Raw genomic sequence first — 17,086 nt, 5'->3', positions numbered from 1 at the left:
ACGAGTCCCTGTTGGAAAAAAAGGATTAATTTCAAATCTAAATCAATTTTTGTTGTGTCTTTTAATAGCCAGTAAAATGTATTCTACTCAGTGGAGTGACTTCTTTCAGAAAATTCTTACCGACCACAAAATTTTGAATGGTAGTGTAAATCTGTAAAATAATCAATATTTATTACTTTTGGAAATATTACTTTTTAATTTCAGATTGTTCCCACCTTGTCAGCCACAAAAATCTGTAAAGTAGGCCATAATTTATGCCGATAGTCAAAAGTTTGGCTTCATGAGACTAATGAGACCAATGCCACATTTATAAGACCTGGTCCCCACGTGGCCTAATACTCACTCGCAGTGTGCTCCCCACCACTGGCCTTTCTGCTCTCCCTCCTCTTCCTCCTTCCCCTCCTCTCCTCCCTCATCCTCTGATTGGTCCCCCAGTAGGTCAAACGTGGGGTTGTGCACCCTGTCAACCACCTCCAGGACGGGGGCGATGCTGTGCCTCCTCTCCTCGGCTGAGCCACCCATTGCTGGCAGCGCTAGAGTGTTACATCCCCCCACTTCTGTCCTGGACCCGCTCCTGCTCACAGTCCCACTGCCCAGAGCCGCCGGGCCCGTGCCCTCGGGACTGCTGTCACTCGAGTCCTGCAGGTCTATGGCTACCGTGCCTGTTACAGGACGAAAGAGTTAGAGGTTGAAGACTACATGAAATCAAAACTTTATTAAAGGGATAGTTCACCCAAAAATGAAAATTCTGTCATCATTTACTCACCCTCAAGTTGTTCCAAACATGTATGAATTTCTTTCTTCTGCTGAACACAAAAGAAGATATTTTAAAGAATATGGGTAACCAAACATTTGATGGGCCCAATAGTATGGAAATACTTCATACCATCAACTGTTTGGTAACCGACATTCTTCAAAATATCTTCTTTTGCGTTCAGCAGAAGAAAGAAAGAAATTCAGACAGGTTTGGAACAATTTGAGGGTGACAAAATGATGACAAAATGTTCATTTTTGGGTGAACTATCCCTTTAATGCACATTTCTTGTCTTACAGTTCATGATTCATCAGTGCAATTATTCAGAATAAAAAATGTATGTCGTCGTAATCTTTCATGAAAATGCAATAACTTGCTCAAGTGAAAAATGTTGGATATTAGCAGATTGGCTCCATCAGTGCTGTTGAAAAATGGTGGAAATTAGCAGATCGGTTCCAATCTCTTAAAGCACCTTTAATCAAACCACTGAGGGCCAAGAGGCGACAGATGATTCATGAGTTCCACTGCTTTTCACTAGATGGAGATATTGCACTAAAATGGAATATTTTGTTCGCAATAAACCCCTAGTGAAATTTTTGTCAATTTGAGAAGCATGTTTCTCTTTTTCTGTCTACATCCATCTCACATCCAAAGTAAAGAACAAGAGTAACTGAATTTACTTAACTGTGAGCAGTACACAATACATGACATTATACTAATAAATAATGGTTTAATTCATACAGACATATTGTGATTTAGATCTTCACAAAGTTTTCATACAGTGTGATAACCATGATCACACTCAATTAAAATACAATACTATTGCACAATAATTGTAACATAACATAATAAAATATTATTATTATAATTATTACTACTACTACTAATAATAAAAAGGTTCAAGTACTAAGACTTAAGAGGATAAAAGAAAAATATTGTAATTATTTATATTAAAAAAAAATTAAATATATAATATTTAAAATATTATTCTTGTCATTCTAATCCTGTGCAATATTTGTTGAGAAAACATTAAAGGAAACCATACACTTTACTGTATGATTTCAGATTCAGTGTGAATAAATTAATTATTAAAGTCACGATGAAACTGAAGTGAAAGATCTTTTTATCATGGTTAATCTCAATAATCTGTGTGATCATTAATCGTCAAAGATTTGAGTTGACAAACTAACCCATGCTGGCTATAATGCTGTGCACTGGTAGGCGAGTGAGCCCATGATAGATTGTCTGTGGGACCCCTCTGGAGTCGCCCCCGGGGCCCCTCACAGGCTCTCTGTGGCCCCTGACAAAGGCTGAGTTCTCTTCTTTGGAGATGTTGATGTAGAAACAGGTGTCGGAGACTCCCATGATGTGGCAGGGTCCAGGGTTCAAGAGGATGTTGGCTGTGTCCATCCTGCGCACCCCGATCAGACACACCCCGTATCTGCCACAGCAGTTAACAGTGTTATTGTGTGCGTACACTGGAATTAAAACTGATTCACTCAAGCTTAATCCAGTGTCTTACTTTTTATGTGCGTGAAAGGAGGCAAAGGTGAAACTCTTTCCCTGATATTCTCCAAAAAACTTGCTCTCTTCCAGCCTGATGTGGTGCACTTCATTGGCCGCACAGCGCCTGTAAGTGCGCTGCCATTGGTCGACAGAGCCAGCAGCGCCTTCCCTGTGAGAGATAGACATGGATGATCTTTTGAAAATGTTTTCACATCTTATTTACAAATATAGTAAAGGATAGTTCACTCCAAAATTTTTATTTTGTCTTTGTTTACACCCTCATGTTGACTTTCATAAGACTTTCTTTCATCATTGAAACACAAAGGAGGACATTTTAATGAAACCTGAGAGATTTTAGTTCCTCAATTTAAAAGTCCATTACACCAACATTTTGACACTTCATAATGGTCATAAAGAGATTGTGAAAGTAATCCATATGAATTGAGCGGTTTAATCCAAGTCTTGTGAATAGATACACTTACTTTATATGATGAACAGATTTCGGCTTTTGCTCACAAATAAACAATCAACGCACATTGTGGAGCACATCAAATATAGTCAACGGAGGATTTATGGATTACTTTCACAATGTCTGTATGAACTTTTTGAAGCATCAAAGTTTTGGGCAAATGGACTGTCAATGGAGGGACAGACATCATCTCAGGTTACGCATGTAACCATAGTTCCCTGAGAAGGGGAACGGGACACTGGCTCAAAGGGTTGGAATCATACTTCAAAAGAGATTCCTTAAAGGGAATATGGCCAAAGCCAAATCACATTAACCCTGGCCTACTCTGAATAATGACCCTCAAAGGCGAGGGGAGTACTCTTGCACTTAACCATACACGCTAAACAAAGCTCAAAGAGCAGACTCTTAAGGCTCTCTAAACAGAGAGGCCTTACCATACTCTAAGCCAGAGACAGTCTTACCAAAGAGCCATACACCTTGACAATACTGTCTGTGCGGAGCCCTGAGAAGCAGAGGCCTCAGCAGGATGACTCTCTAGAACGAAAGTAGGCCTAACAACACTCAGCCCTAAATACAGTAACCAAGGAGGCTTCACAAAGAGCCTACACTGCTATTGCTACTGTCTGTAAGAAGCTCTAGGAGCGGAGGCCCCTTCAAAATGACTGTCTAAAATGAGAGGAGGCCTAACAACACTATGTTGTTGACACATGTCGCCAGAGACATCCATCCAAGAGGCTCCTAAAGAGCCATCATACTGATAACACTGTTTGTGCAGAGCTCTGAAGAACAGAGGCCTCAGCAAAACGACTCTCCAAAAACAAGAGGAGGCCTAACTACACCCTACGCCAAAGACAGTTCCATCAAAGACGCTCCAAAGAACCAATTGATAATACTGTCTTTACGTAGCTCTGGCGAGCGGAGGCCTCAGCAGAATGACTCTCTAGAATGAGAGGAGGCCTAACAACACTCAAACCTTAAGACAGTTAACCGAGGATGCTCCCATGGAGCCTACAACTCCAGTACTACTGTCTGAACTGAGCTCTAAGAGCGGAGGACAATCAACATGACCGCAACATGACCTTCTAAAATGAGAGGAAGTCCAACTAAACTCTACGCCAGAAACTGTCTAATGAAAGAGGCTTCGGCTCTAGCACTACCGGTCTCATGCTCTAAGGCTAAAGACAGTCTCACCAAGGAGGCTCACAAAGAGCCCTACATCTTGATAGTCCTGTCTATTCGAAGCTCTGGGGAGTGGGGGCCTAACAAGACGACTCTCAAAACAAGAGGAGGCCAAGCAACACAACCCTCCCTGAAACTAATATCTATGTGGAGCTATAGGGGCGTAAGTCTCAACAGTACAACTCTCTATAGCGAGAGGAGACCTAACAACACTCAACCTAAAAAACAAGTATGTCCAGGGGGCTGTAGAAAGCCAACACCTGATAGTGCTAAAAAACTCAGAAATTTGGGCCTAGAAAGATGACCTTCAAATATGAGAGGAGACCACACAACACTCTATCCTAAGGAGTAAAATATTTCGCAGTTCAGAGGGAGAGCATATAACCACTACCTATGCTCAGAACAGCTTACCAAGGAGGCTCACAGAGCCTACCAACTAGGAGCCTACCAAGGAGGCTCACAGACAGCCTGACAACTTGACAGAACTGCCTGCCAACCCAACCAGCCCTCCCCAGATGGGGGAGGGACATATATCCTGCCATTCAGGAGTGATGTAGTATCATAAAGATCTAAATGGCAGGATCAGAGCCTTCAATGAGGATGCGTCAACCAAGGAAATATAGTATGGAGTCATCAACACATTTCGGTGCTCACACAATCCCTTCACATTTACGTATTGTGATAAAAGGATAAAGGCCGAATATGGTTTCTCTTATGATCTCTCTGCCCCAGTGTAGAGATCAAAGGGGAAACAGAAGGCTCATATGAGCGGGACAGTTATGTCAACAGAAATTGCCGGCAAAGTCTGCCACGAGCGATCTCACATCTCTCGCGCCACCAAACCAGATCTCAATCTGTTCGTGGCACAGGCAATAACTAACCACAACTCCTAAATTTATATAATAATTACTACTACACTCTTTCTGCCCCGAATTCCTCATAATTAGAAACAACACATTGAGCAGTAGCAATATTTGAGCCAAAAAGAGCAGCCCAAAAAGGAAAAGTTCCTGTTTGACTCCTCCCTTGCTCCACCCACAACCCCAACACTCGATCCCGTCTACCGCAGTGGTGCCCGTGGGACACGAACCTCGGAGTGCAGGAGCTCAACTCTTATCTTTTTCAAGAGAGAGTCAAGCCTGGATGGAACCAATAACATCAACCGCATTGCAAAATTACACATTTAACCTCCTCGAGGGTCAAGCACGCTTAGTTCAAACGTCAGATTCGAATGCATTGCTATGACTGACTTCAACTTCCTTGAGAGTCGAACGCTCTTGTGCAAAAGCTAACTACTATCCCCTCAGGAGAAAACAGAAAGAAAAAGCTTCTTACCTGTCTCATGTAGTCAGTCTCAAATGCATCATAACTAGCACATCCAGCTTCTTCAAAGAGTCAAAGGCATTCTACCCAAATTTCATTGAGAAATCCTCACAACGCAGGCATTTAGCTCCCTCGAGAACGAAAACTGTATGCTTCCTTCACACGTACTTCAAACAAACGGATCCCAAAGACAAAGAAGAGGATGACGTGTTCCTCAGGCGCCCTTTTATACTCACGATCGCACAAGTAATGGCGTCATAGGCTGTCGCCAGCCAATGCAACTATCGAGTTTAGACTTCCTGACACCTGTCATGTTGGAGGCATTCCCCATAGTGTCCTCTAGATGACACAGTGTGAGTTCTCACTCGAAAGGGAACTCTCAGGTTTCATTAAAAATATTTTCATTTGTGTTTTGAAAATGAACAAAAAATCTTTTGGAATGACATGAGGGTGAGATAATGATGACAGAAGTTTCATTTTTCATGTTAAATGTACTTGCCATAGGAATAACAGTAAATTATACATATATACAAGTAGCTAATCCTAAGCCAAACTAAACCAAAACCCAACCCTACGTAGTTTAACACTAAGTACATGCAGTTAATTAATAATGCAGTACTTATTTGTGTAATAACATTGTAACAACTTAAAATAATGGTTAACCCAGATTTGGGGTGAACTATCCATTTAATGGAACAAATCACCTAAAAATTCAAATTCATGTTCTCTCATGTACTTTCTTGTCCAATTTGGAGCTTGACGGCATAAATCCCCATCCAGTTTTATTTTATGGGAAAAAGCAGTGTGGACGTTCTTCAAAATTTCTTCCATTGTGGTCCACAACATAACGAAAATCATGCATGAGGGTGAGTAAATGATGACAGAATTTAATATTTTTGAGTGAACTCTTCCTTTGACACGTCCTCCAAATGTTTTCACAGCTTGCAGTTCAGCTTGGGAAAAAACTATCTTACAGATGGGCAGAGAACATAAAAAACTGCTTAATGTGTCTTTGACATCCCTGCGAATGGCGGGGAAGATGTAGGGAAGGTGAGAACCAGAGGGAGTGGGGGAGTGTTAAGATGGAGGAGGTGAAGAAACAAGGATGCATGACGCAGAGATAAATTCACAGTTTATGGGATCTTTGCCGCTGTGTGTATCGATGTGTATGCGTCAATATTTTACAATCGGTGGGTCTGACCTGTTGAGCGGCTGGAAGACACCCGCTCGCTGCTTGAAGGCCTCTGAAGATGCTGTTCTGATAATAAAAAAATGAAACAGTTAATCGGAACATCTCACTGATGCAGAGAGATCTGTGAAGCAGCACAAGCACATAATCTACAGGGCATTGTGTTCTATTTCAGACATCATGTTTGTGTAAATATATTCAAAAGAGCAAATTCCACTAATTTAGAGAAATTAATAAAGAGAAAAAAATGCCACTAATGTCTTTTTACAGAGAACCAGACGGAGAAAGTTTAATTGATGTATTACCCTCAAAAATACATATTACAGATAAAAATGCACACAAATGTGGTTGGTCACTTTCAATGTTAGTCAAAATATCTCTTCCTGTCTAAAGGTGCTATCACATTAGCAAACTGTCAGCTAAATTTTGCAGGCGTAAATAGTGTAGCGATGTGCAGACCATTTTGGTAAACAGCGATGATGTGTTTTGTGGGCGGAGCCTACCTGGTGGCAGTTAAGTGACAGTTCTGCAGTCTTTAGAAGCCACAGAATTAAAACAATTAAAAAGATAATTGCGAGATAGTTGCAACTGTGAGTTGTGAGCTAAAAAATCTGAATTGTGAGATATAAACTCACAGGTGCAAGAAAAAAGTCAGACTTTTGAGATATAAATGTTAAAGGTTTAAATATTATTTCATGCTATAACTGTAGGGCCAATATATTTTGCCCTCTATGAACTGCATATGAGTATGTTATGCAGATCTATCATTTATATCAAATTCATGCTTTAAAGGGGCCATGAACTGCATTATTTTTTTGCGTTAATGAACGCTCTGGCTGAAGGGCCGTGTCTGCTGTGACTTCAGTGTAAACGGCCACTGCTGTGATTGGCTGACATCTTTGCATATGAAACAGCTAAGTATTACATTTGGAACAGTGGAACTCTCTCGAAAACTTTTATCACATTTTTACTATTACAGCTCTCAAAGTTAACTAATCGTGAAAAGTGTTGATTATAGCATTATATTAGATCCATAGCATTACATTTGGATCGTGGCATGAAAGGTTGCAGTGCTTTTGCATTGTGCACAGTGCATTGTGTTAGGGTCACTTTTGTTATTTACCTACTACTTGTCATTTACAAACCAGTGGGCGAGGCTTCAGTGGTAATGATGTAGAAGTAGGCGTTGATACTGTCTTTCACCCATATATGACGTCATAAATAGGTAATTCCAAAACGAGTCGTTCTCTGAGCTTGGTTTTAATAAAAGCTGTTTAATAAAAGCTGAAAGTTTTCAGTTCTGAAACTTACAGGATATTCTTATAGTATGATGACCTCTTATATGTCAAAAGTTCAAGGGAAATTTGATTTCTCAATCCATGACCCCTTTAATAGTAGGGTTAGGGTAATTTAGCAGCATAAGCAGCATAATGGCTTGCAAACATAAATGTCTGCGTTTACTGGAGCTTCAAAGGGCATATTCGACGACGGTATCCTATAAAAATGAAGACCTTTTTTTTGTATTCTGATTCTGACATCCAAAAGGCACAATCCTTTTTTACATTATTCCATGGATTTTGCCCATCACCCCCCATTTCTTACCACTGTTTTTCTGTCACCATAGTGTGCGCACTACTGCAGTGATGTAAGTGTGACATCTACTACCTAATGATCTATAATATCATAGCGATGTATAAAGCACAGCTCTAAAGAAGACACTTTCAAACCAAGCAGCTTTCTGTTGTTCAGCACAGCAAATTCTCATGACCAACTTGAAAATGAGCGAAATCTGTGTGGGGAAAACTTTCACAGTCACGTGAAACTCCAATCGCACAGATTCCTATTCAACTGACTGGATTTCGCCAGTGAAATTGGCACCTTAAAAAGGGCCCATTAACTTCCATAGAATGGAAAAAAATGCTATGGAAGTCAATGGGGCCCTTCAACTGTTTGATTACCAACAGTCTTCAACATATATCTTCTTTAGTATTCAGTAGAAGAAAGAAATTCAAACAGGTTTGGAACAACTTGAGGGTGAGTAAATGATGACAGAATTTTCCTTTTGGGTGAACTATCCCTTTAAGTTCATAAGCTACAATCTGATTAGATTTAATGCTGTAGTCAAAATCCTGGCTACTAGAAGTGAGTGAGTAAGAGAGGGACGATTTATACTCACTGTCCTCTAGAGGAGTGAATCAATAAGGTGATCAGGGTGGAGGTGGCAGGACACACACAGTTGAGGGCCAACATGGCGTACTTAAACTCTTCTTCACAAACCACATGGTCTGCAAAATAAGAACACAGGAGAAATATTAATTCTTAAAATGTTGTGTTAATAAATGTATTTTCATTATGAAGTAATGTTCAACATAATCAAACCTAAATTGACATTGTATTGATTATCAAAGAAAAGAATATAAAGTTCTGTCATGAAACTCTAGATGGCGCAGGCTGATAGGTCCTTAACTCCCCTAGTGACAAAAACTATACCAAAATGTATTTAAAATACATTTATTTCATACTAAGTATACTAAAAATAAATGTACATATTTACGGACATATCGCTTGAGACTTCCTGATATAAATATTAAATATAGGCATTTCAGATTGATCAAACCAACATTTGAGATAATGTGATGTGATTCGTCTGCTGGTTAGTCCAATTATCCAATCACAGCCACTGTTGAGGTAAGTTTGTTGGAGCGCATCAAAGGATTTATTCGGTAATTGTGTTTCCATCATTGTTTATTTTTGTGTCCTCTTATCAGATAAAAAATATCAACCTAAACTGAGCGCATACGTTTTTTATGTGCATTTTTTTAATTTATGCACATCTCGGCTTTTCCTACAGTGTTTTTTATTCGATATCCCAAAATGCGGATACTTTTGTGAAAACCGTGATGCAATTTTTTCAGGATTCTTTGACGAATAGAAAGTTCAAAAGAACAGCATTTATTTGAAACTGAAAACTTTTGAAAAATTATAAAAGTCTTTACTGTCACTTTTGATCAATTTAATGTGTCCTATGCAAATTTCCATGACTTTACCAAGCCTGTAAATCAAATCAAACTGTTCTAATATCTGACCATGGGAACCCTACTAATATAGCATGCAGAAAAGCAATCCCGCCAGAACATTAATTAAAACCATCATCCCTCCTGATGAGTATTGCTAACCCATTTGCACATCCCAGTTCCCTGCATTTGATTTTCAAAGACATATCGCAGGGGTCAAAGGCTCTCGATGCCATTAACAGAGTGTGAAATAAGGCAACTCCTCAGATCTCAAGCTCCTTTAACTCCCATGCTCAAAACAGCGGCCCTCTTAAACGCCATCAACACAGATGAGTGAGCACACATCAGGTTAAGACCTCCACTGTCATTTAAATGCCACAAAACACACAGAAAGAGCTTAGAAAAAACTGGGGGCAAAAGAGGATGTTTTTGAATACTTAAGTGTACCCATAGTAATAATGCGTTCATCCGGAGGAAAAATAGCAGGCATTGCACTAATGACTGTCTCGTGGATGGAGTGCAATTTTCATGTGGCTTGTTAGCGGTGAGTGAAAACACATTTACTAATTTTGCTAATTAGGGAAATGAGTCAATACAATCGCATTAGCATTGAGGAAAACATTGACTCCGGTTTACCTTGGATTCGGTAAATTAAAAAAGTCCTTTATGTCATTTGTTTTGAGAGTGGTTTTTTTTTTTGTTCCTTATATTTTATCTTCTGTCCAAGCCTGCACTGAATTTAATTAAATAGTGAATGGTATGAAATTAGACAAAATGCACGACTGGGTAGATTTATTAGGGTGGATGAGTTAACAGAGTATGGTCAGAATTGATTATTTAGTGCAATGTTATGTTTCTTCTCTGAGTGGATTTGAGGAATCACAAACTGTTTTTAGAGTTGCAAAAACAATGTGAAATGTGTGCTGCCAGAAAAACCTGCACACAGCCATAGCTAGATTTTACTGACATCTATTCAAATACGCTACTCGCCTCAGGATAGAAGAATGCTCCAATTGTTTGAATAACCCGAGTCAATTCAGAGAAATGCGTAGGCAAAGGCACAAAGAAAGATTGAAGGTGAAATTATGAAATGAGGAGAATCAGGAGGAGAGTAGGACTGACTGTTCTCTGTGAAACAATTTAGCAAAATTTCAACTTTGAAGCTAAAATAAAGTATTATTTGACTATAGCATTTTTTTTTTTTTGACAAGTATCTTTGTTATGGTTTTGATTGGCATCATTTTGTCTATTTAATGTTTAATTATTGTTCTGTATTTTTATTATGTTTTTGCCAAACATAAAATAAAGAGTTGCCAATCTTGTTGTTATTCAAATAGTATAGTTTTGCCAGACATTTTTGTCTATTTGTAGTTTATTTACTTTTTATAATTTTGTGTTTTTATTTTCTGCTGAATAGTCATTTCTAACATTTTCTTTGTTCTTTCTATTGATGTTATTGACAAAATATTGTTTTGATAAAACAATGCTTTGTCTATTTATTTCTAGGTATTTACTGTTTGTTGTTGTCATTTCTAACACTGATAAATTATTAAATATTTTATTTATTTTGTTGTTTATTACTTTTATTTTGCTCATGGGGGTTAAATGGGTGGCATAAATATGTAGTAGTACATATTGCACACGGTTCTACAGAGCGCAATATGTACAACTCATATTTATGTAGCTTTTGTGCTATCAAAAGTACACGGAGGCAGGATTGCAGTGTCAGAACAACAACAGTTGTGTTTTTTATTGCACTAATGCGTCAGAAAGACGCGCATTAACCCAAACTTAAAGGGGACATGTCCAATATGCATGCGTGTCGGTGATGTGTGAATTATGTCAGTAGATAAGTGATGTGTGAGCTTGTACCTGACCGTACAATGCCACCTTTTTAACCCCCATGTGCAATACCAACTGATATGTTCTACTCGTATAACCTTTGATACATTCTTTTTGTATAGAATTATACTCATTATTTTCTATTTGCTTCTCTGTTTTATCTTGAAAGTAGCGAGGACTCAAGTGCAGAGCAATTGGCTTTTATTAAGCATAAAAAAACAAAAAAAAAACCAATCAAAACCTACCCCATGGGGAGAAACGAGACAGGTAACAAGACTTCACAGACTAGACTTGGCATGAATAAGAAACATGAGGCGACGTTAGACAAGGTTATAAAAGCACATGGCCAGTAAAACAAATCATAAGCCATGCGCTCACAAAAACGAGACATGAACACGCAGCTAATGAGAACACTCAAAAGCCATGTGTTCACACAAAACATGACACAAGCACAAGCTGCGTGCTACACAGAACACAACAACACACGCAGGCAGAAGAGCGTACGATCCGAGCGAACTCGAAACCGCACGCTCACACAACAAGACAGAGCACACGAGAATGAGCAAAAGCTCATCCTGTGCGCTCACAATAGAGGACAAACACGCGGAGGATGAATGTACAAATCCCGACACAGAACCGAAGCCAAACTAGTGACCGAAGTGCCGGGATCCAAACATCACAGCCCGCCCCGCACATGAAACAAGGCGCACTGACAAGATAACACAGGAGTCTCAAGGCTCTTTCACAAAACCAATAGACTAGACAGAAGTGACAGAACCCTGACAACAATAAAACTGATTCTGATTATAGTTGTTAAAAAAGGTTAATTTAGTTTAAGCCAAAGGGGAAAAAACGTCTCGGTTACAGGTTTAACCCTCGTTCCTTAAAACAGAGACGTTGTGTCGAAATGCTGACGCTAGGAATCACTCTTGGGATATATATTTAGGTTGAGTAATTTCACTTAAATGACAATTAATAGGTAATTTTTATTGCCATTTAAGTGAAATTACTGAACTTAAATATACGAGCTTGATAAAAATGATCATTCTAGAAGAAAATTTCAGATGGCACTTAGAGGCTTTTGCATCTGAACTCTTCATTTACAGCTGAGTATACCTGTTTGTCAACGTTGGGAAGCGTTCACCTTCTCTAATGAGAAAGGAACATTACGGACACCACATCCTACCAGAAAGAAGAGGTTAGTATGTGGAAAATACAACCTAAGGACACACCAAAGGGGGGTACTACATAGGGAAAAGGTCTCTGTGGTGGGCTCCACCTGACGAGATGAAGACTATTGGCCACAGTGGTTGGTGACGGAGCAAGCTCTACCCAGGGGAAGACACTGGGTTTTCCGACAGGGAAACTGAACAGTGGTCGAACACATTGTATGTACATTCACTGTGAGGGAACCACTACATACGGAGCACTAGTCAGATTACAAGGGCTTACCTGAAAAGGGGCATACCACAAGTAATGGGCCTGGTAGTGAGTTCCTCCGCCAAACTCATCTACCATAAAAGTGCTTGCTAAATGATGGTGAAGGGTGGCCCAGGGTTCACCATTCAGGGAAACTCTAAATGGACATTTGTCCAAATTTTACTTGTTATTACCTAAGACTCCAGACAAAACTATTTCCATGCAGAGATTATAAAATCTGGCAAAGGTGTTAGGTGTAGCCTAGTGCACAACACTACATCTGCTAATGAAGCACCGTTCCCCAGAGCTGATGTGGCTGCAATACCCCAAGTGGAGTGAATTTCACTCTTATGGCGCTTTTCCATTACCAGTACCAGCTCGACTCGACTCGCCTCGACTCAGCTCGGCTCGGCTCGCTTTTCGGCGACGCCGCAGGAAACTGCCGTGACTTAATCTTTTACGCGAGACGCGCGAGACACACCCGCTACCCACACACACACAGGGCAAAGGAGGAAATCGAGTGTATGCTGTTTTTGGATGTTTTTGTTTTTGTTTTTGCTGTTTTTTATTCAGGATACTCCGTCTGGCGCGTGCAATGATGACGCAGTGAATAGTGACGTTTCTCTCTGACCAATCAGCAGTCTGCCGTGTTTTCACGTCACATTTTAGTATCGCCTCAGCTCGCCTCAGCACGCTTAGAACCTCGCCGGAGGTGGTACGAAAAAAAGTACCTGGAAGCAGGTACAGGTACAACTTTTACACAGTGGAAAACCAAACAGAGCCGAGTCGAGTCGAGCCGAGCCGAGCCGAGCCGAGCCGAGCCGAGCCGAGGCGAGCTGGTACTGTGTAGTGGAAAAGCGCCATTAATGGGCATGATTTTGCCCTGCCCCTGAGAAGAACAAAGCTGAAATGTGCCTTATATACCTGCATGTCTGGGGCGTGGCCAGGCATGCAAATTCCACACGCCAATTCCATTGGCCTTTTCGTCACTGCATCAGTTGTAGGGTTGCCACCTTCCGTGAGGCATATACGACACCCATACACGACCCGCCCCCCAAAATAAATAAAAAATGTAAATAAAAAAATAATAAGATACAAATAAAAAAATGTGTCAAAGGCATGGAACTGATTATTTAAACATGACAGCTCTACAATAAACCATGAGAAAACATGAGATCAAGTATGTTAACTTGCAACACTATATTATTATTTTACATTTTATTTGAATTTTTTTCTAAATAACTAAATAGGTGTGCCTTGAGCAGTCATTCTGAACCAGTAATCATATACTGGTTCATATCAATCAATTCTGAAGGGAAGGGATAATTTTTCCATTTTTTATTTATTTACTACTTACATTAAGACTACATTATGCAATTATTTGTCCCATTTTTATTTAAATAATTTAGCACTTTTTTTTAAATGCTTTTGTTAAATGCCATAAATGGTGTATGACAGATAGGATCATCATTTATTATGCATATATATTCAGTGTTGGGGAGTAGTTAACTACAAGTAGCGACGCTACTAACTTAACTACATTTTTCAGTAGCTTGGCAGTAGCTCAGTTGCTTTTTAAACAGTGTAGCTTTTCCAGTAGCTAACTACTTTTTGCAGCAAGTAGCGGTGTAGCGCGAGCAAAAGCTACATTGCGTTTTGTCGAGCCTGCGCGAATCAGCGCGATGCAAGGATATTCTTCTTCTTGTTAGATTACAAACAAATTTTTTGCCATTACCGCCACCTGTTGTTTAATCACGCATCTTGCGGCTAACGGTTCACTGATGTACAGAAGTGGGTTGACACACCCATATTATCCATGATGGAGCAAGACGTGGCGGCAGATTTGGAGGATGGAGAAACAACTAACGTTAATTACCCATGGCCTTATTTGTCCAAGTTCATGTCTCTCAAAGAAACGACAAGTAAAGGTTACACTTTTGTATGCAATCTTATTAAGAAAATGTTCTACATGCAATTTACGTTGGATATATATTTTGTTCTTGCAATGTTGTATTTGTTGCAATTTTGCACTTTTGACAAACAGTCTGAGATATTTGAGTGTTGTGTGTAATAAAACAATACTCTTTGAAATCATAATTGTATTGCATTGTTTTAAACACTAAATATTTTACTTAAAACATTCCTCAGACACTTATTCAGTTATTTATAATATACGTTGTTCAAAAAAATCAAAAGTAGTTTCAATGTAGCTAGCTACTTTTTGATAGTAACTTGTAGTGTAGCTAACTACTTTTCCAAAAGGGTAGCTTGACTGTAGTTTAACTACTTTAACTTACGAGTAGCTTGTAGCTTGTCAAACTACAGTTTCAGAGTAGCTTCCCCAACACTGTATATATGATACATTTTTAATAATAAATTAATAAATCATATTAATTATAATCTATTAATTAATCAGTCTAATAACGTCTACAATTTAATAGTTACCCGTCTACCTAGCTTTGACAATGTATGGAATACTGTACTAAGAGATTATCCACAAAAAAACAACAACAAAAACAACAAACAACCTTTGAAAAGCACGGATTTGCCTGTCACGGCATACTGCTTTAAAGGTGCTCTTTTTAGGCCAAAACATTTTTTGTCACATCCAGCAAACATCTCCTCACCATCCGCTAGCTGCCTGTCCCCTGAACACACTGTAAAAAAATGCGGTCTCTGTAGACACCCCAGGCTCCACAAACGGCAACAAAAACAAACTGGGCTAACCCGCACCACGAAACACAACAAACTGTTCCAGCCAATAACAGACAAGAACGATTTGGGGTGGGGTTTGGGGGGTTAGTGCGCGGATGAGGAGGAGGGAGGGTCTAGCTAGCCTCCGTTTTGTTTGACAATACTTCGAACGTCAACAAGAAGTGACGTCACCCAACATCACTTAGAGCACCTTTAAGTCATTAGTCCACCGCGTGAGCAAATTAAACCTTTCGTTCATCATTAGTTACTGGACAGACCCATTGATACCTTTTTTCAGATCTATAGAGCCTCTTGCGTTCAAAGGGCGGACGTGAGCTCGACATGTTTAAAAAAAAAAAAAAGTGCATTACGCCCGTTTACGGCGCGTGTTCTCTAGACTCCGTCGCTATGGAAATAAAGACGCTAACATTCAATCACGCGCACATTAACTTCTCTACTGCTTCTTGTGAAATTGATTTCTTTATAATTACTATTAGTATTATCCACACTACAAAATCCTTATTTGTGGGTCTATGTAAAATACGGGACAAATCGCGTCCCTTATTGATTTGATACGGGACGCATTATTTTACCTTTTTACCCGGGACGGGTGACAACCTGTTTGGGGCTACCAAGACTGACCCCTAGTGTCGGCATTTTGACATGACATCAGAAGTGACTGACATAAAGGGAACTGAAAGAAACTGCCATTCTGTCAGTTCCTCCTGAAGCAAAACACTTTTTTTGAAAAAGAAAGTTGTTGCAATATTGTTCTGTTTTTACCATTATGCTGTTCAGAGAGTAGACATAGTACAATCACATTTTCAGTGATAAACCTACTCTTACAATAGCTGTCCTGTTAATAGCCCTCTGTCGATCCGATTGTCAGTGGGCGGGGATACAAAAATGTAATCTGTAGTTTTAATGAAATCCCTAGAGCTGCATTTTGCATCATCCGGCAGACATTTGCTGACAATAAATGTGAATTTCTTAGTCCAGGTAGCATGGAAAAAGAGTAAGCACTGTTCATTCACATATACTACCGACATTGTAACAATATAAAGCAGGTTGAAAATTTGCAAACTTACACTTTAATCTGTAGTTAATAAGGATTGTGCTTTGATATTATTTAAACAATATCTTTTTATTTCTGTCACAGCAACTTCATGAATAAATAACTAAATAGGCTTTGTTCTTTGAATTATTCTTCATGTCAGGCTGGAGTACTGAAGGCAGCACTTGAAGATGCACATTCACTCATAAAGATCAAATGGTGAATTAAAGACCTTGGCTCCTCTTCATGCAGGCCCTTTCAGTTCGACCACTTCATCTCCTCTTTCACGAACTCCCTCATTTACAGCAACCTCAGAAAGCACACACTGACCTCGGCTGAAGCCGGGAACGCAGCACAGCAGGCTAGAGCACTGTCATAATTGTGTTTCTAGATTCCTTTTTTCTCTAAAGCTGCTGTTTTTGCAGTGTAGCAGTGAGAGACTGTGCTCATTCTGTGAACCCCAGCAAGACGGTAACAACAGTGCCACTTCTCTGCCATTAGCAATAATTAAAGCAGCATGCTGGTTATGTTTATGAATGACCTGACTGTTGATATAGATACGCATAACACTGTGCAGAACTGGAAGAGGTAAAGCGGCCAGTTGCTATTTCCAAACATGCCCACGGAAAGGAAAATAAAATCA

General features: G+C 39.6%; 1 protein-coding gene across 1 annotated transcript in view; it reads right to left on the bottom strand.

The window, feature by feature from the left end:
- Positions 1-17,086, bottom strand: part of kcnt2b (potassium sodium-activated channel subfamily T member 2b) — a gene marked incomplete at its 5' end in the record, with an annotated part of 98,397 nt that overhangs the window by 18,351 nt on the left and 62,960 nt on the right. Inside the window, 5 exons of the mRNA XM_084432055.1 lie at positions 344-662; positions 1,945-2,195; positions 2,277-2,429; positions 6,433-6,489; positions 8,597-8,705. Of these exons, the coding sequence (XP_084288181.1) occupies positions 344-662; positions 1,945-2,195; positions 2,277-2,429; positions 6,433-6,489; positions 8,597-8,705 (889 nt within the window). The remainder of the gene's footprint in view (positions 1-343; positions 663-1,944; positions 2,196-2,276; positions 2,430-6,432; positions 6,490-8,596; positions 8,706-17,086) is intronic.

Source organism: Rutilus rutilus (assembly GCF_951802725.1).
Source record: "Rutilus rutilus genome assembly, chromosome: 1".
Lineage (NCBI taxonomy): Eukaryota > Metazoa > Chordata > Actinopteri > Cypriniformes > Leuciscidae > Rutilus > Rutilus rutilus.
The sequence above is the reverse complement of the archived record's forward strand: the minus strand, read 5'-3'. Positions and strand labels throughout refer to the sequence as shown.